General features: G+C 55.0%; 1 protein-coding gene across 3 annotated transcripts; it reads left to right on the plus strand.

The window, feature by feature from the left end:
• The first annotated feature begins 9,426 nt into the window (after positions 1-9,426).
• DPEP1 (dipeptidase 1) lies at positions 9,427-19,448 on the plus strand. Of its 3 annotated transcripts, none has more exons than XM_081119401.1 (11): positions 9,427-9,647; positions 12,512-12,686; positions 15,785-15,917; positions 16,174-16,306; positions 16,466-16,616; positions 16,703-16,772; positions 17,156-17,332; positions 17,434-17,518; positions 17,597-17,672; positions 17,901-18,036; positions 18,128-19,448. In XM_081119401.1, the coding sequence occupies exons 2-11, from the start codon at positions 12,583-12,585 to the stop codon at positions 18,293-18,295; spliced, it is 1,233 nt and encodes a 410-aa protein (XP_080975527.1). In that variant the 5' UTR covers positions 9,427-9,647; positions 12,512-12,582; the 3' UTR covers positions 18,296-19,448. The 3 variants fall into 3 exon arrangements, with proteins under 3 accessions (XP_080975527.1, XP_080975528.1, XP_080975526.1); XM_081119400.1 differs by lacking the exon at positions 9,427-9,647 and adding an exon at positions 10,929-11,586; XM_081119402.1 differs by lacking the exon at positions 17,156-17,332 and having other exon boundaries at positions 9,547-9,647; positions 18,128-18,548.
• The last annotated feature ends 289 nt before the right edge of the window (positions 19,449-19,737 follow it).

A 19,737-nucleotide genomic window follows, 5' to 3' on the forward strand; every position in this document is an offset into this window, starting at 1 on the left:
ATAAAGATGCCCATGCAGACCAGCTCTGTCAGCCCAGGGACCTCCCCCAGCTCAGGGGTGTCCTCGCCAAGGACAGAGACCAGTGGACCTGGAGCTCGAGGCCATGCAGGTCTGTGCCAAGGGTCTGTGAGTGAGGGCATCTCCCCTTTCACCCCAGTGGGGGGAGGTGAGGAGGTCCTGAACATGCCCAGCTATCTGCTCCTGGGCACATGGCATGGGCTCCTCTAGTTGAGCATTTAATGGCCTGAGCAGACCCTTCTTTCCTCTGCCACAGGGGAGGGTGGTGTCTGCAATGGCACCTCTCCCTCTGCTTGTCCCAGTGACTTCAGAGAGCAAGGGCCTGCTTTGCGGACCCACAGCATGAACAGGCATATGTCATTTGGTACCCAAGAGACGGGCTTTGCATTCCCTCGGTCTGCATCTCACTCATCAGCTGGGTGGCCTCGAGTATCTGGGAGCCCAGCTATGCAGTGGGGCACTAATACATCCACCTGCAATGGGTGTCTGGCAAGGGTCCTCTTTCTGGCTCGTAGATGGCACCTTCTCACTGTGTCCTCACATGGCCAAGAGACAGCTCCTCTGTCCTTGTCTCTTCGTAAGAAAACACTAACCCCATAACCAGGGTTCCCCTTCATGACCCACTCACCTCCAGAGGCCCCACCTCCTGGTACCATCAGGTTCTAACACATGAATTGTAGAGACACAACGTTCAATCCAGAGCACAGTGCCTGCCTCGGGTGTCCCTCGGGGCCACTCCCACCACTTCCTACTGACTATAAGCAAATTGAAAACCAGGCAGAGGGTCATGGACTCAATGGAGGGAGATGTGGCTGTGGCATCTTGGGACAAATGCCATCTGCCACACATCCAAAGGCCCAGTACCAGAGTCTGGGTTCTAGGGGATGTCAGGTATGGATACTACACAATGAAAATAAGAATTGCAGCTATGTAAACTCTACAGGAAACAAGGAGAGCGGGAGTCAAGAATAGGACCACAGGGACCCAGGGGGCAAGTGTCTAGTTCCTGACTTGGGTAATAAGTTGTTAAACTACAGATATTTTTTGTAACAGCTTTATTAAGATTTAATTCACACACTATAAAATCCATCCCTTTAGTGTATACAATTCAATGGTTTGTAGTAGATTTGGAGTTGTGCAAACATCACCACTAATCAACTTCAGAAACCTCGTGCTCAGTGGTGGTCACTCCCGTTTCTTGCTCCCCAGCCCCTGGCATCCACTCCTCTGCCCTCCATCTCTATGGATTGGCTCATCCTGGACATTTCACATACACAGAATCACATGCATCTGGCTTCTCTCACTAAGCAGCATGTTTTTAGGCTTCCCCAGTCTGTAGCATGTGCCGGGTTTTCCTGGCTGCCTGGTATTCTGCCACGTGGAGGGACCACGTTGTGTTTACCCATCGTCAGTTCATGGGCACTTGGGTTATTCCCATTTTTTGGCTTTTGTGAGTAATGCTGCTGTGAACGTTTGTGTCCAAGTCTCTGTGGATGGATAAGTCTTACATAGTTTTTATATAGATTATATTTTCACAACTGAAATGTACTATAAAAAGAATGGAAAGCTTACAGGTATGGACATGGGGCAGCTTCTAAGATTTGTATTGAAAGCTGGACAAGGCACCCCTTCTGGGACCTGCTTGGAGGAATGGCATCGCCGGAAATTCATATTTAAGAATATTTGGTCTATCCCAGCCGGGCGTGGCTCAGCCGTTGAGCATCAACCTAAGATCCAGGAGATAAGGGTTTGATTCCTGGTCAGGGCACATGCCCAGGTTGCAGGCTGCAGCCTATCAATGACTCTGTCATCATTGAAGTTTCTCTTTCTCTCTCTCCCTCTCCTTTCCTCTCTCTGAAATCAATAAAGATATATTTTTTAAAAATTAAAAAATATTTGTTCTACAGATTCCATGATGGCGGCACATTGAGTGGAAGCTACATTGACACTCTCCCAGGACCAATCTGGAATTACAACTAAAATACAGAAAAACCATCCTGAATAGTCAACTGCAGACAAACTGGAGGGCACCCTCATAACCAAGGAGGAAATGGGGAGACCACATAGAGACAGGTAGGAAGTGAAGAGGTGATAAGAGAAAACTCTGTCTAAGATGGCCAACAGTCCCCCCCCCAGGGGGGCATCCCCTATTGCCATCCTGCTATGTTCCCGCGGGCACCAAACCAGAAAGGGCTTTTCCCCGCCCTAACCAAGGCATAGCTGCCACGTGGGCAGAAGCATGGATGGTACATAACTCCCTGCCCGATTGTGCTCAGGGCTCAGGCTTTGGAGCTGGACTCCTCTGGGCCCACCCTGATGGCATAAAATAAACCTCCTGAACCTTAAGCCTCTGAGTGCTGCTTGGTCTTTCCATAAGGTGAAAGTGTGAGGTTCCACAACAGAGGCACAGGAGGGCTGGCTGGGCTCCCACAGGCAGCAGCTGAAGGTCCAGAGGGAGATCTCAGCTGTGGGGGTTCCCACTGAGAACTCTGGGGCCTAAACCCCAGGCTGGGCTCCCCAGCCCAGAGCACCAGACCTGAGAAACGTGCCCATATAACACCTGGCTGTGAAAAGCAGCCAGGTTTCTGTCGGCCAGGAAGAGATGGCTGGAAATGTAGGCACCCTCTTAAAGGGCCAAGGCACAAAGTTTCATGTGCAGCCACTTGCCTTGGGCTCCAGCAGAGGGAGGGGAGAATGGACTGGAGCTGTGTGGGGAGGATCCAGGGTCGTGGGTTCTGGAGACAGAGTTCAGAGGGCACCCCTCTGGATTCCTGTTCCAGGTCATTCCCCCATACTGCAGAGGAAATCTTTCACAGGCAGACATCTACCTTCTAAGCAGCTTTGCCTGAGGGGGAAGCCATTGCCCTACCCTGATGGAAAACTTCTTGCCCTACCCTGTGGAGTTTCTACAGCCTGAGGCTCATTAAGAGACTAAATAACAGCCTCTGGGTGCTTTGAGTCTTTGCCTGATTTTCTTCTGGACCCAGGGATTGGAAAAGCAGACCTTGGTGCCCATCATGGTCCTGTCCAAATATACTCGGCTCCAGCAGAGGAAACCACAAGCTATGGAGTGTGGTAAGCTTCTAACAGGGTACTCAAGGCCAGTCACAAACAGCATCTGACATTGGCCTGCACTAGAGACTATCTAAGAGACTGGGAATCCTAGCAGATCTACCTAACACAGAGAAACAAATCCAAACAGGCAGTCAAAATGGGGAGACAAAGAAACAAGCCCCTGCCCAGCTGGGCATGGCTCAGCAGTTGAGCATCGGCCTAGGATCCAGGAGATTGCAGTTTGATTCCCAGTCAGGGCACATGCCCGGGTTGTCAGCTTGATCACCAGTCAGGGGCATGTAGGAGATAGCCAATCAGTGACGACTCTCTCATCACTGATGTTTCTATCTCTCTCTTCCTTTCCCTTCCTCTCTCTGAAATCAATAAAGATATATTTAAAAAAAAAAAAAAAAAAGTTGGCTCATAAATCCATCCTTCTAAAAAAAAAAAAAAAAAATCCCCAAATGAAAGAACAAGAGAAGGCTCCAGAAAAAGAGCTAAATGAAATGGAGATAAACAATCTATCAGATATAGAGTTCAGAATACTGATCATAAGGATGCTCAACAGCATGAGAAAAGATATAGAAACTATGAAGGAAATTAAGAATGACATAGTAGAAATTTTAAAAAAAAACAAAAAAACATTGGAAGGAATAAATAGCAGATTAGGGGAAGCTGAGGATCAGATCAGCAAATTAGAAGACAGTAGGAAAAAATCACTCAATCAGAGAACCAAAAAGAAAAAACAATTAAAAAACAGGACAGTCTAAGGAAGCTGTGGGACAACATGAAACATAACAATATTTGCATTATAAGAATGACAGAGGAGGTAGAAAGTAAGCAAGGGTTAGAGAACTTGTTTGAAGAAATAATGGCAGAAAACTTCCCTAACCTGGTCAAGGAAAATGTCACACAAGTTCAGGAGGCACAGAGTCCCAAGCAAGGAGAACCCAAAGAGGCCCTCACCCAGACACATCACAATTAAAATGCCAAGAATTCAAGACAAAGAGAGAATCTTAAAGGCAGCAAGAGAAAAGCAAGCTGTTACCTACAAAGGAGCTCCCATAAGGCTGTCAGATGATTTCACATCAGAAACTCTACAGGCCAGAAGGGAATGGCATGAAATATTCAAGGTTGAAAAGCAAGGATCTGAGACCAAGACCACTCTATCCAGCAAGGCTATCATTCAAAATAGGTGGTGAAATAAAGACCTTCCCAGGCAAAAAACAAACAAACAAAAAAAAACAGGCTGAAGGAGTTTATCACCACCAAACCAGCACTGCAGGAAACATTACAGGGGCTACTGTAATTAGAAGTAGAAATAGAGAGAAAGAGAAACATAGGCATAAAGAAATAAAATGGCAATAGGTAAGTACCTATCAATAATAACCTTAAATATAAATGGGTTAAATGCTCCAATCAAAGGACATAAGTAGCTGAATAGATAAGAAAACAAGACCCAAATATATGCTGACCCACCTCAGAATCAAAGACTCACACAGGCTGGAAAAAAAACTTCTGAGGACTTTAAAGGAGAGGTTGGCAGCAATACAGTCATCTTAGGGGACTTTAACACCCCACTGACTTTACTGGGTAGGTCTTCCTGACAAAATCAACAAGGGAACAGTGATTCTAAATGACACTCTAAATCAGATGGGTTTGACATTTACAGACCATTTCACCCCAAATCTGCAGAATATGCACATGGGACATTCTCAAACACAGACCACATGTTAGGACACAAAACAAGACTCTACAAGTTCAAGAAGATTGAAATCATATCAAGCATATTCTAGGACATTTACACCATGGAATACTATGCAGCTGTGAAAAAGAAGGATCTCTTACCCTTTGAGACAGCATGGAGGGACCTGGAAAATATTATGCTAAGAGAAATAAGCCAGTCAGAGAAAGACAAGTGTTACATGATCTTACTTATATGTGGAATCTAATGAACAAAATATACCTATGAACAAAATAGACCCAGAGACATAGAAGCAGGGAACAGACTGAGGGATCTCAGAGGGAAGGTGGGGTGGGTGGGCAGGGAGAGATTAACCTAAGAACTTATATGTGTATGTGCATAACCCAGGGACACAGACAATAGTGTGGTGAAAGCTTGGGGCGAGGGGTGCAAGGTGGAGGGGATCAATGAGGAAAAAAAGGGAACATTTGTATTACTTTCAACAATAAAGATAATTTAAAAAAATAGAAAGCTGGACAAGGCAGCCCTGTCAGCTCCTGTCATCTCCCTGAGCTCAACCACCACCCACCCCTTCCTACCCTCCCAGCCCCTGTCTCTCAGACACACTCTTTTCCATCCCCCTCTCCCTTCTCACCTCCTCCTTCCCCACACTCAGAGAACCAGGGCTTCTGCAGGTGGAAATGGGGCATTTTCATCTTCCTGGGGACAGGCCTGGGAGAAGCACAGGTGGCTGGGGCAAGGCCAGGGCCAGGGCAGCTGTTAGGTCCTGGTGACAGTCCTAGCTGGGGACAAGCCTGCATGGCCAAGGCCACGGTGAGTGGGCTGGGGGTTCAGTGGGCCAGGGGCCAAGGGGTGCTGCTGCCCAGGGAGGTGCTGCCTGGAGGGGAGTGGCCGAGCACAGTCCCTGCCCCTGGAAGCCCAGGTTCAGCGGGGCACAGCTGGAGACTGGAACAGATGGAATTCTAGAAGGTGAGAGAGCTGTAGTCAGCCAGCCCCATGTTTACAGATGGTAAACTGAGGTTCACAGTGCATCCAACTCAGTGCTGTTCCCTGCACCCATCTGTGAATCAATAGCCCCCTCTGAGCCAGGGAATGGCCCAAGCCTGTTGAGGCTGCTGAGGCCCCTGCCAGCCCTTCCTGCCCACGTCCCCAACTCACTGTCTGCTCTGCCTAGAATGTCCCTCCCTGGCCACCCGCCTTTCAGGAGTCAGCTAACGTGCTCACGGGGATGGGATGGGGGGACTGGGCAACCCCCCGCCACACTTGTATACAGAAGCATAATTTAATGGGGGGAGATTCTCCCCTGAGATTTGGGGAAGGTTGCTGACCTGTGTACAGCCCCAGGAAGGAGGCAGTTTGAAGCCATGAATGAGAGGGGTGTCCGGTGCCCAAAACATGCCACTCTCTGGGCCTCAGTCCCCTGTGCACAGAAGGGCAGATTCACTGCTGAGTCTTGGGTATGGGTGCCAACCCTCTGGGGACTGTAGGAGGAAGTGCAGGCCCGGGAGGGTCCCCTCTGACCAAGTAGTGACATTGGGATGCCTCTGACTGCCCACTGGGGTGGGGCAGCTCTGAGAGGCCTCAGGGTAGAACACAGACCCCCCTAACCTCGGAGGGACAGGAGGCAGGGGAGGCCTGGTGTCCCCTTTTCCCTGCACGCTGTCCTGGGTGTTTCAAAACATTTTTAAAAAGTAATAAGTGGTCAACACACAACTCGTACCCTCTGGAGCCCTGCCACCTGAGCTAGGATCCAGCTCTGAGCCATGCAGCATGGGCATGTGCAGTCTGTGCCTCGGTTTCCAGAGCTGAAGAAGGGGGATAACAGTGTCCCCAGCAGTCTCCAGGCTCCCCACAGAGCAGTGACCTTCTGGGTCACACCCACAGGAGCCACCCAGCGGTTGAGGCCCCTGGGACTCATGCCCATGGGGTGTGGGTCTGAGGAGAAGGGCAGCCCTGAGGGGGACCAACCCCTGGCCCAGCCCCTGAGTAGCCACTAGTCTCAGGCCAAGTCTGGGGCTCTTGGCCCATTTCACAAACAGTACACTGAGGCCCCCCACAGCCCGTAAGCGTCCCCAAGCATTTTCACACGTGTGTCTCCTTCAAATCTAGAGTGTCCCCATTCCACAGCCCAGGGAACAAAGCTGGGCCCAGCAACCCTGAGGCCCTGTGGGAGGGCCAGGCAGGGCTTTCGAGGTCGTGACCGGGAACTCCCTGTGCTGGGTAAGCCCTGTTATCATTTTCCTTATCGTGAGAGCCATCTGTCGACGCAGCAGTGAGAGCCTCAGATCTCAGAACTGCCAGGGTAAGGACTAGACCCCTCCCCCAGAGGGATGACTCAGCCAGGGACATCCGATTCCCCACGAGGTCCACCAAGAACACAGACCAGCAGCCTGGACAGGACACAGAGAGCACTCTGAATTTACCTATAGGTGTCTATACTCTCAAAGGCACCAAGTCCAAGCAGCAAGCCACAGATACCCGAACCTCTCTCACTGGCACTGGGTCCAGGAGCCTATAGGCAGCCATGGGCAGCCCCGGGGGAGCCCAGAGCCCATCAGAGCCACGGGGGGTCGGCAAAGCCTGCTGGGCAGAGTGTGGGGCGGCTCCTCAGTCTTCGGGGACTTTGGGCCTGGTCTGGGGACAACAGGCAGTTAGACAAGTGAAGTCCCTGTGAGGTAGAGCCTCCAGGAGGCAAAAAAAAAGCAGTGAGAAATCCTAACAACTGAAAGGTGATTGGTCTCGGAAAGAAGAAGCTGGGACGAGACTAGGGTGCCCCACTGTCGCATCAGACTTCCTTACAAGCCCAGTGGCCCTTCTCAGGCCCCACCAGCCACTCTGGGGTCGTTTCCTTCCTGCTTTCTCCACTGGGCCCAGGTGCTGGCTCTGAGCTGGAACATATGGGGGACCCAGGGCCCCTCAGCCCCAGGAAGAATGGAGAAGCCACCACTTCAGAGGTGTGAATCCTTGACCCCTGACTTCCTCAGGAAGCCTCACCAAAAGGCCAACCCCAGGGGCCAGTGGCACTGTCCTCCTTAGGGCAGCTGGTCTGCTCCCTCACTCAGGGCCACAAATGGGAAAGCAGGAAGAGTAAGGTGCCCCAGATGAGGCAAGCACCTCCTGCAACCTCCCTGCGTCCCCACACTTGCCTTCTGTCCCTGGTCCCATCAGGACTCCTGACCCCAAGGTGAGGGTGAGGAGAGGGTGAGGGAATCAGCCAAGCAGCCCCTAAACAGAGGGCTCAGGGTGCCCAGATTTGGTGGGGACCCCTATAAATCTGCAGAACATAGGGTGGCCTGCATGAGCCCTCAGGAGCCTCTTCTTCTGTTGTAATTAATTTAGTTTTCCCATTTTAGTGCACATGCTGAAACTGTGAAACAGAGCAAAAATAGCATTGAAAGTAGAAATCTCTGCCCAACACCTGGCCCTTCCCCCGAAGGTCAGTGCGAACACCAGACCCAGGCTTCCTGCCTGTCCCTAAGTGGGGGTGCCACCAGAGGAGCACTAGCCCTGTTCGGTCTGGGGCAGGCCCAGCAGGCACTGCACCCTGAATGTGGAGTTGGGGAGGCTGCTCCACAGTCCAGGCCCCAGTCTGGATGCCCAGAGCACATGCAGCTCTGTCCTGCCCTCCCCAGGAGCAGGGCACCCACTCAGCTCCTCTCCTGGGCCCTCACTCTCCATGTCCCGTTCACAGCCAGCTCTGCCCAGGGGGGAGGGTCAGGGAGCCAGGGTGGGCGGCCCTCACAGCTCTGCCATCCTCTACTTGGACGCGCCCTCCATCAGAGCCCCTTCTCACTCCGACCCCCCTGAGCTCTGAAGTGAGGGGAGTCCCACACCTGGCCCCAGGATCATCACTACGCCCCCTTCCAAGTCTGGCATTTGAACCCCTCATGGCAGCACCCCAGCTGGGGACTGTTCCCCATTTAAAGACAGTGACTGGCAGAGGGTGAGCAAGGGTGGGGGCTGTGCATCCAACACAATGACCCCACCCAGCTTCTGGTACCCTGGGTGGGGACAGGACAGCCCAGCAGGGTGTGTCCCCACCCAACCTCAGAATTCTGAAACTATTTGATGAACCCGCCCCCAGCTGGGCCTGGTCACACACAGACTTTCCCTAGATTTTGAAAGTCCCTGTGGCTCTGCCAGAGGGCATTCCAGCCGACCTACTGTGACTGCTTTTGATTCTTGGTAGCTGGGAATGTAAAGAGATTCACCCCCCTCCCCATTACATGATGGAAACCAGAGCCCCCAGCCGCTGGTCATTCAAGGCAGACCTTTTCCTGGATCAGGCAGAGGGGCCCCAGGCAGCAAGGGCAGTGGCAGGAGTCAGGGCACCGAGAGAAGGTACCTGGGCTGGAACCCCTGAATCCTTAGCTGACTGCTGTCGGGGACACTGTAAGCTCTGCAGCAGGGCCCCCGGACCCAGGGACCCTCCAGGAGCCCTAGCACCAAGCCCCTTCCTCCCATCTCCTAAATCAACCCTCCCACTGAGCCAGTCCCCATGTCATTCCCTGGGGACCTTGCCACCAACACAGTCCCTGCAGTCTTTCCTGCCCAGGGCCTGAGGCCCAGCCTGTGGATCAAGAGGGAGCCTGAGCCCAAGAGGGCCGAGCCTACGGAGGCCTCATTTGCATCTGCAGAAACTAGAACCCACTGACATGTGGGAGATATTAGCCCCTTGTCCTGCTCTGGTGGTGTGGCTAAGGCCCCTGGGGGAAATTTTCCTTTTAAGAGGTGGCTTTTTTGTGCAAGTGAAGCTGGCTGAAAACTCAGGGGAGGGATGAAACTTGAGAAAAAGAGCAACAAACCCCCAAGCTCCTGACGGGGAGCAGAGTGGCCGTGAGGCAGGCTCCATCGGCATCTCCCTCTTCTGGTGAGTCTGGGGAGCCTGGGGACTCTGGGAGGGGCTGCAGGCTTGGGCTCTGATCCCCGACCACTGGAGCCACCTGAGTGAGGGTGCGCCTGCCAGTGCATGTGTTAGTGGGCACCTGCTGTATACCCAGTGAGGCCTCTGAGTTTGAACTAGGGGGAGGCAGACAGGTGAGTGCATCACGGGCGGGCGTGGGGAGGCCCCACAAGCTGGGCATCTGGGGTTCTCTGGCAATGGATGGAGAGTGGGATGAGCAGAGTTCACTGGTGCCAGGTCAAGGGGTAAGAGGGTGGCTTTGGGGGTAGGGGAGGCAGTGAGATAAGGCTGGAGCCACCTTCCTCTTGGGGTGTCCCTAATGGCGGGACCAGCCACTGTGCAAACCAGGGGGTTACAGGGAAGCCAGCCAGGCTGTACAGTCACCCCAGGGGAGTAGGGTCAGGGCAGGACCTCCTGGAGGACATGAAGAAGCCACCAGCCTATGAGTTACAAATTCATCTGGGTCTGGGCCTCAGCTGGAAAAGTTGAAGGCAGGCTGGGGTCACCTGAAGGCTCAGGTCTGGTTGGGGCCAAGCTGGGGCTGCTGGGAAGACAGTTATGCCGGGTTCCCATGGGGGTTTTCCAGGAGACAGGTCCAGGGGGTAGACAGATGTTAGGAGGGCCACCACCTCTGGAGAGGAGGTCAACGTCGCACCGTGAGGAGAACACGTGGGGTGGGCCAGGCCCTGCTCTCTCCCTGAGCCTCACCAGGACAGGTGGTGTGAGGGGTGGGAGTCCAGACTGGAAACAGAAGCTCAGGCAGAACTCGTGCTCGAGTCCAGCTCTGGCACCAGGCCCGTCTATGGCTGGTCACTCGCCCATTCTGCACAGAGCCCACATACATGGTGCCACCAGCTCCTGCACGCTGGGTCCCTGAATGCTGAATGCAAAGGGAAGAAGCCACCCGCTGCTCGAGGAGAGGCTGCGAGTGAAACCACAGGTCCGGACAAACAAGCTGGGAAAGTGAGTCCAGTCAGCAGAAGACAAGTGCTCTGACGTCAGACAATATTGTTTCCATAACCAGAGCCGGCGCCAGGAGAGAACTCAGCCACCAAAACACCAGAAACCACTCTTAAGACACTAGCCATAGAATTCCCCAGAGAAGATACTAAGTGGATGTGCTTGGAACAAAAAAGCAGAAGGAAACCTAAAACAGGAGAGAAAACACAGGAGACAGAAGGGCCAACGCGGGAGGGCTGTCCTCTGGGCGAGAGCAGGACACAGGGGAGGCCCAGGGACGGGATGCTCCTCTTGACGAAGACAGAGACTTGGACTGTGAACCGAACGCTGAGCCAGCTGCATGAACAACAGCCTGGAGCTCAGGCGCGTCTTGGAGACATTGCAGAGCCCTGAGGATGACACAGCAACTCACGATTGCCACCCACAAAGAAGTGGGACCTGGATGACGCTGGGCTCCTCATCATAGCCTGTGCACAGAAGTGGAGACGTCAGACTCTGAGGGGACAGTCTACCGCCCAGAAGTGCCTCTGAGAGCTCCTGGGCGCCGACGCCTGCTCCCCATGCACCACAGCCAGGGGGGGATTTCAGCACCAGCGCCCACAAAACAAGCACAAGAACTGAAAAGGAGGAAGACTCGTGTGCTGAAACCGCACAGAAACCGCGGACTAAAGCACAGTGCTCAGAAGACAAAGGCGATCGGCAACTCCAGAATGAATAGAAAACCTACGAAGCAGCCCTCGCCGGTTTGGCTCAGTGGTTAGAGCATCGACCCGTGAACTGAAGGGTCTCGGGTTTGATTCCAGCCAAAGCACATTCCTCCATTGCAGACTCAATCCCCAGCCCCCGTCGGGCCGAGTGCAGGAGGCAACCAATCGGAGTTTCTCTCACATCGATGTTTCTCTCTCCCTCCCACTCTCTCTGAAGAGCATGGAAAAAATATCCTCGGGTAAGGGTTAAAAACAAAAAACAAAAACAACAAAAAAAACCTACAGAGCAAACAGCTTCTAATGTGAGTTGCAGGCTGTGGTGGAGCAGGGACTGCGGTGGCTTCCACTTAACAGATGGGGCTGCAGATCTAACCTGCTTGTGCACAGTCTGACTCCGAAGCCCAGTCAGCACTCGCCAGCCACCCCACAGGGTACAGGTCAAACAAAGAAATGATGCAAGATGGGTCCATTCAGGGCCCTACTCAGACGGCCCCCCCATGTGAGCTCTGCTGTCGTCTGAAATTCCTGTAAGGTTTGAACAAGGGTGCTCGGGGGCCCGCCTCATGGTGTGGCCCAGTGGCCTGAGTCTTCTCCAAGTACACCTAAGGACCACGGTCACACCCACAGTGTCCCTCCTAGAAATGCCATCCTGCCACCAACTCGCAAGAGGCACCTGCAGCTGAAGCTATGAGACAGAACGTAACTGTCCCCATGAGACCGGAGCCCTGTGGAGCGCTGTCAGAGCTGGGCCAGAAGGGGAAGTCAGAAGACTGGCCCTTTCTTCACTTAAAAGTTGTGTATTTTCTTCATCGTGGATTATATTTGCGCAAATTTTTATTTTTTTAAACTATTGCATTAAAATACCACTCATCTTGATAACTGAGGTTTCTGGTGCCCCCATCTGACAGTTGTGCTTGAGGCAAGTACCTCGCTCTGTCACCCTTGTCCAGCCCCCGCCACCTGAGCTGTGTCCTTCTGTCTGGACTCTGGCCCCTGTGGTCAGCAGCCTCTTAGTACCCTTCAGCCTGACCCAGACAGCAATGCCTAGCCACAGGTTCTGGGACTTCCATCTACCCACCCTCACCAGGAATGTGCTGACTGCTGATAAACTGGGCAGCTCCTGGCAGCAATTACCTGACCAAAGTCCCCTGCACTGTCTTCCAGCCAGCTTGTCCTCCCTGCACAAGGAGCCGGGTCAGGAGCAGCTGCAGGAGCCCGGCCCCGGGGCCTGTATCATGTGGACCAGCTGGTGGCTCTGGCCCCTGGTGGCCGTCTGCACTGCAGATCAGTTTCGGAAAGAGGCAGAGAGAATTATGCAGGGCACACCTGTCATTGATGGGTAAGCAACCACTCCTGGGACGGGGCTGGGGGCTGGGGCTGAGGAGCTAGGTGCCAGGCCACGTGCCCGACTTGAGGCAGGCACCACCCTATCTCTGCCTGGACTCAGTTTCTGCAGCTGTAACATGGTTCTTGACCTTTGCTGGCCTTATTTCTTTGGGGGGTCTCACAGGGCCCGCAAAGGCCTCAGCCAATGAGGGCCTGTAGGGAACAGAGTAGAAGAAGGCACGTCGCAAAGTCCCTGGGGCACCACCCTACAACGTGCGCTCAACTGCATCCTGGGCGCCAGGTCCCAGCTCAGAGTGCGTGGAAGGCCTCTCTTGGCCTCTCGACCCTCCTCCTTGAGATCCTTTCCTCAAGGCTCTCCCTCTCCTTTGTCTACCTGGGGTGACCCCAGCAGGTGTGGGGTCAGCTTGACCTCACTGCAGTGGTCAGAGGACTCCCACAGTTCAATGCTCCCTACTAGTCCCTGCTGCGCCCACACCTGCACCCAAGACCCTGGTGATGTCTGTCACTCTTTCTCCGAGGTCACAGCCAACTTGGCAGCAACTGCCCCTTCCGCCTCCCAATGCACCTGCATTGACTGTCGCCCCAGCACACACCCCCCCACCCAGTGCTCATGAGTCAGACTCTCCTCTGCTTCCTCCAGCCAAGGTCTGGTCTCAGCACCTCGGCCAGAGGGAGTCTTGGAGACAAAATCTCAGCTTCTGTCCTACCCACTCAATCCCCACCCCCACCCCGCCCCATGGCTCCAGCTGACCTTGGTCCTCCCAGTGCCCCAGCCGCCTCACACTGTCTCTGCTCATCCTGCACCCATACTCTGCCCTCAGCCCCTTCAGGGCTGTGTGCAGGGCCACCCTAGTGGCGGGCCTTTCCTGACCCATGTGTCACACCCCTGCGCTCACCCCTGCCTATCTGCTGCAGTGCGACTCCTGGGATGAAAGCAGGAACTGGGTCCCCGTGCACCCAACTCACAGAGGGGCACCTGCACTCACTGGCACTCTGGGGGCTGGCAGTGTGAGCAGAGCCCCCCCCCTCCTGGCACATGATAAGTGCTCGATAATGTGCAGTCATCACTATTTGGCAGAAGCCTCTGGGTTTTGTTGGACAAAAAACTCTGCAAGGTAAGCAGAGAAAACAGGGAGTTGTGGCGGCTCCAGAGGAGGGTGTCAGGCGCACGCATCCACCTGCCCCCACCACCCTCCCCTCCGTCTCCTCCCTGGACCTTGCACCCTCTGCTCTCCTCTCGGTGTCCAGTCTGGTTGGAGGGTCTCCTCATGCACACTTGACTCCACCCTAGAGTCCCACCGTCTGGCAGGAGGGTGGCAGGGGTGGGTGGAAGATACTAACAGCTGGAGCCAGAGGAGTTGTTCCTTCATTCCAGGGGACTCGGGGCAGCTGAAAGAGGGGGTTCAAGTACAGGTTCTGGGGGCTGTGCAGAGGCCCATTGTGGAATAAGATGGCTCAGAGGCCAGACAGTTGGGAATACTCAGGGAGCTAGGGTTGTCCAAAGACTTGGAAAGCTAGTGCTAGGCTGACAGAATCAAAACCAATAATAGGGGATCAGTTAGTACTAGCTATTATTGCAGGTAAGAAACCCAAATAAGTAGCTTCAACAGTAGAGAAATCCAGAGGGAGTCCTGGCACGGCATTCCACAGTGCCAGGAACTTGGTGTGGCCACCATTCCACAGGTCACCTCATGGTTTAAAGTGGCTGCCCAGCTCCAGCCATCACATCTGCCTGCCACCCAGCAGAAATAAAAGGGTGAAAAACAGCTGTTTGTCAGGAACAACTTTTGGGAGCTGTCACCAGGCAGACTTAGTTACATGGCCACACCCAGCACTACAAGGGTGACCCTGTGCCCTGCTGAAATGGGGGGGCGGGGCTGTTAACAGGGAAAAGGAGCAGAATGGCAGCCAGCAGAGTCTCCCACAACCACTGCCAAGTGTGTTTGCTGTCTGGCGCTTTCCAGCACTAAGCAGCCTCACCTTTCTCTTGAGTGGGCCTCGCCACTGCTGAGGAGGACGCCCAGGCCACTAAGATAAGGAGGGTGGCCAGCAGGCTCCAGAGTGGCAGGGCTGACGTGGGGTGGAGGCAGCCTCTTTCCCCCACTTCAGGTTCCAGCAGTGGGTGGAGAGGCTGAGGGCCGGGGGACACCACACAACGTGCCCCTCCCTCTGGGTGGCAGCTGGAGGGTGGGGCTGGATTTCCAGATAGGCTGGAGGTCCTCTGGGAAAGGAGTACTGTCCCCTTCAGAGGCCCTGTCCAGCCCTGCCCTAGGGACATCAGCCAGAGCCCAAACGTCCCCCACCCATCTTAGTGACTTTGCTCACTCTCCATCACTCAGGCAACAAAGGTGTCCTGACCCCATCCCAGCCCTGTCATAACAATCAAATCTCACAATTCACAGAACCTCTTGCCCCTCCCCAGAGAGCAGGGGCCACTTCCAGAGGAAGGGGTGGCATGGTGGGGGGCCTCACAGTGGCATCCAAAGGCCCCAGGCGTCCCCAAGACAAAGCCCCCTCCAGGCCCAGACTGCCCTCACAGTCCCTTCATTAACAGGTTAGGAATCCAGAGGGCACCTCCTAGATGTCCCATGTGTGTGCATGTGTGTGTGCATGTGTGCGCTCTGTGTGCGCATGTGTGCGGTATGTGCACTTCTGTGTAGGATGTGCTTGTGTGTTGTGTTGTGTGTGATGCATGTGTGCATTTGTGTATTGTGTGTGGTGTGTGCTGCATGTGTGTGTGCATGCACTCGCTCACAGTGACTGGTAAAGCCCAGATTCAACTGGTGGGTCTGGCTGGGCCTGAAACTGCTTTCTAATCAGCTCCCAGGGGCCTGTGTTGCTTGAACACACACCTAGGACACCGAGGAAAGGCCCTTGGAGAGGCAATATACCCATTTAGGGCTCTCAGCTCAGGTTACCTGGCTCAGGTGTGTTTAGGCAATGAGTAATCTGTGTCCCTTGTGGCCAACCTTAATCCTGAGCACGTGAGAAGAAACTGGAGAGGGGATAGAGGCCAGGGAAGGAGCTTGGAACCCCAAGTTCAAGTGGCCACCATGACCTGCCTCCTATCCCTCCTCCTGCCCCCTCCAGGCACAATGACTTACCCTGGAAACTGCTGACCATGTTCAACAATCGGCTTCGGATTGAGACGGCCAACCTGACCAGTCTGGCCGGCACACACACCAACATCCCCAAGCTGAAGGCTGGTTTTGTGGGGGGCCAGGTACGGCCTGGCTAGCCCTGTGCTCGAGTCCCTCTTCTTTCTCCCTGGGGTCCTAGCTAAGGTGCAGCCCCTCCCTGGTGGTGCTCCCCCCCCAGCCAATCTCCTTGGGGCCACAGGCCTTTGGAGGGTACTCTGATAGCCACTCAGGCTGTGGGGATGGCTTCAAAAACTGGGGAAGGGGGGACCAGACATTCATATGCATGTGGGGGTGGGGCCTGGAGCCTCAGGTCCTAGCCCCTGCCCCTGTGGCCCCCAGTTCTGGTCAGCGTACACACCCTGCGAGACCCAGAACAAAGATGCCGTGAGGAGGACCCTGGAGCAGATTGACGTCATCCACCGAATGTGCCAGATGTACCCGGAGACCTTCCTGTGCGTCACCAGCAGCAAAGGTAGGTTTGGCCCAGCCCACCCCCCTGACCCCACACCACCCTCATCCTGAGCAGAGGGTGCTGGTGCAGCTCAGCCTTTCTTGGGTTTATGCTCCCCCTGGATGCTAAGGCATACCTGCCGCCCAGGTGCCCACAGTCCCAACCTGGCTCTTCTCACAGGCATCCGACAGGCTTTCGACCAGGGTAAGGTGGCCAGTCTGGTTGGCGTAGAAGGCGGCCACTCCATTGACAGCAGCCTTGGTGTCCTGCGGGCACTCTACCACCTGGGTATGCGGTACCTGACGCTCACGCACAGCTGTAACACGCCCTGGTAAGTGACACCAGGGAGGCCCAGGCCTGAGGAAATGCCACAAGTGGGCTCAGATGGGCGGGGACGACCACTCTCCTCCTTCCTAGGGCCGACAACTGGCTGGTGGACACAGGGGATGACAAGGCCCAGAGCCAAGGCCTGTCAACCTTTGGGAAGGTGAGTGGCAGGGGCAAGGACCACAGTAATCCTCAAAGGACACATGACCCAGGACACAGTGTCTTGCCTCCTGGGATCTCAGTTTCCTCACTTGCAAAACAGAGCTGGCCAGGGTCATCCCAGAGTGGGTATTCAGCTGGAACCCACTGGTCATTAGAGTGGCCCCAATCTCCTAGCCACTGAAGGGTATAACACCTGGCCAGCAAGGGGCCCCTGCCCAAATGCCCTGCCCCCTGCCTGAATCTCTCAGGGGCCAGCGGTGAGCCCCAGGAGGCTGTGCCAACACAAGTGTACACAGTGCAGCCCACCTGGCCCAGGGGGCCTGCCATCACCCCCATGACCAGGGTTGGGCTCTCCCCATCCCGAGCTCCATGTCCCCTCAGAGCGTGGTGAGGGAACTGAATCGGCTGGGTGTCATTATCGACTTGGCCCACGTGTCTGTGGCCACCATGAAGGCCACTCTGAACCAGTCCCAGGCCCCCGTCATCTTCAGCCACTCCTCCGCCTATAAGCTGTGCAAGCACCAACGAAACGTGCCCGACGACGTGCTCCAGATGGTGGTGAGGGCATTTCTGTGCTCCAGGCGGGTCCTGGGCCTCACGGGTGGTCATCAGGGGCTCCAGGCTGCCCCCGTGCCCACACTCCTCTCTATCTTGAGCAGAATCAAACGGGCAGCCTGGTGATGGTGAACTTCTATAATGACTATGTTGCCTGCAAAAAGGAGGCCAACCTGTCTCAAGTAGCAGGTAGGTGTGTGTGAGCAGCCTCGTGGCTCCGCAGGGAAAGGCCTCTCACAGGACCCACACCTGCTACCTCCCCTGCAGATCACCTGGACCACATCAAGAAGGTGGCGGGAGCTGGAGCCGTGGGCTTTGGTGGGGACTTTGATGGTGTTTCAAGGTGAGGACCGAGACTGTGTTCCGTGTGTGAGCTGGAGGGTCATGACCCTCAGGAACCCGTCATGAGGGGCTAGAGGAGGGAAGTGTGTCCTGAGGACCTTCCCACTGGACGGTCTACTCTGAGGGCCACCCCACTGGACCCCCAGTACTTCAGGATGGGGAGGTGGACGGCTCCCCAGGCCCCTGACACCCGGGATGCACAGCCTGATCCTCTCTGCCTTCATCTCAGACTCCCTTTGGGGCTTGAGGATGTGTCCAAGTATCCAGACCTGATTGCGGAGCTGCTCAGGAGGCAGTGGACGGAGGCGGAGGTCAAGGGTGCCCTGGCCTATAATCTGCTGAGGGTCTTTGAGGCGGTGGAGCAGGTGAGGAGAGCTTCTCCACTTGCCTGCCCCTCTCCCAGGCAGGCAGGCAGGCAGGCAGGCAGGCAGGCAGCCCAACCGTGTTTGTCCCCAGGCCAGCAACCACACCCAGGACCCTGAGGAGGAGCCCATCCCACTGAAGGAATTGGGGGATTCCTGCAGGACGAAGTATGGCTACTCAGAGGCCCCCAGCCTCCGCCACCCGTCGGGGGCCCTGCTGGCCTCCCTTGCCTCCCTCCTCCTCAGCCTGTGTCTTCTATGACACCCTGGGGAACAAACCCCTTGGGATCCTGAAGCTCAGGGAAGACTGGCCAACAGAGCACCCCTGGCTCCAGGAACAGCGCTCCCTGAGTACAAGGACTGTCCTGTCCTGAGCAGACACCTGGGCTCACCTGGGCAGCATGCTGTAAGGAGCTCAGGTGGCAGGCCCACAGTGGACCCTCAATAAAGGCACTGACCCCCGAGCCCTGAGGGTGTGTTATCCTATAGGAACTCTCCTGCATGTCCCAAGGCAAATTCTGTGAAATAGCCCCTGGCTGGACATCCAGGCACAGGATGCTGAGTCTTGGAAAGGCTCAGGGTCTGAAGGGGGCTTCACATAGACATTGCTGGAGGGTCTTTAAAAACAGTCCAGGCTCCCGTGTCACGCCCCTGCATTTGTACACATCTACACACCTGCACCCCCCCACACCTACATACACCCACACGCACACCCACCCTTGGCTCAGTCCCTGTTGACAGAATAGAAGCAAAGTTGAGCAAGAGGCCTCTCGGGAGCCACACCTGCAGGGTCTCCTCACATATAAAGAACTACATCCTGCCGGACCCTGCAGGGCACAGCTTGAGGGGGCAGGAGGGGAACAGCACCGCCTGCTGGACATTTGGTAGATACGTCTTGAGATGAATAATCTCATGGGTCACTGAACCAGCCTGGGACCCCCAACATGCCTGAGAACGCCCCCTCTGGACAGGGCAGGCTTTAACACTGGGCGTGGGTTCAGCCTGACAGGCAGGAGTTCCCCTGCTCAGGCGCCCCTGCCCTGCAGGGCCCACGCGGACCTGGGCAGCCCCTCCTGTTATCAGTTCCCCTCAGACTCCTCTATGACGTGTGAGTTCCCCAGGCCCTGGGAGCCAGGCAGGGCCTCAGTGGGCAGGGGCTCTGCCTCTAACCACCAGCTGGCACCCTCTCCAGAAGGATCTAAAGTGACCAGGAGGCACATTTGTGGGTATTTGCTGATCACCTAGGATCAAATTAATGTAATGAAGGAAAAAAGCAAACGGGTTTCCCTGGAGCTGGCCGAACCCTGTCAACGCCCCCACTGCATCAGGACTCTTTCTGATGGGGCTGCCCAACAGTGGGAAGGGTCGCCTGCGGGCTGTGAAAAAGGCTCTAATACCCATCCTTAAATAGTCTCAACCACATTGTTTAAAATTATTTCAAGGTAAACCTTACTTCAGATTCTATCCGTCTGGGTGCGCCTGAGAATCTGCATTCCCTGGGCCCCTGCCTGCCCTCCTCCAGGTATCCCTCAGTTTCCTGTGGGGGGGGCTGGGCTGCCACACTGCAGGTCCCACCTATGGCTCCCCCTACCCCAAAGCCACTGAAGCAAACCTGGAGCAATTTCTCAGGGATTAACTTGTTTACTTACAACAGCATTTTAGGAAAAGGGCACATACACCCATTGCCCTTTCATGAGTTGCGGC

Source organism: Miniopterus schreibersii (genome assembly GCF_964146895.1).
Source record: "Miniopterus schreibersii genome assembly, chromosome: 18".
Classification (NCBI taxonomy): Eukaryota; Metazoa; Chordata; class Mammalia; order Chiroptera; family Miniopteridae; genus Miniopterus; species Miniopterus schreibersii.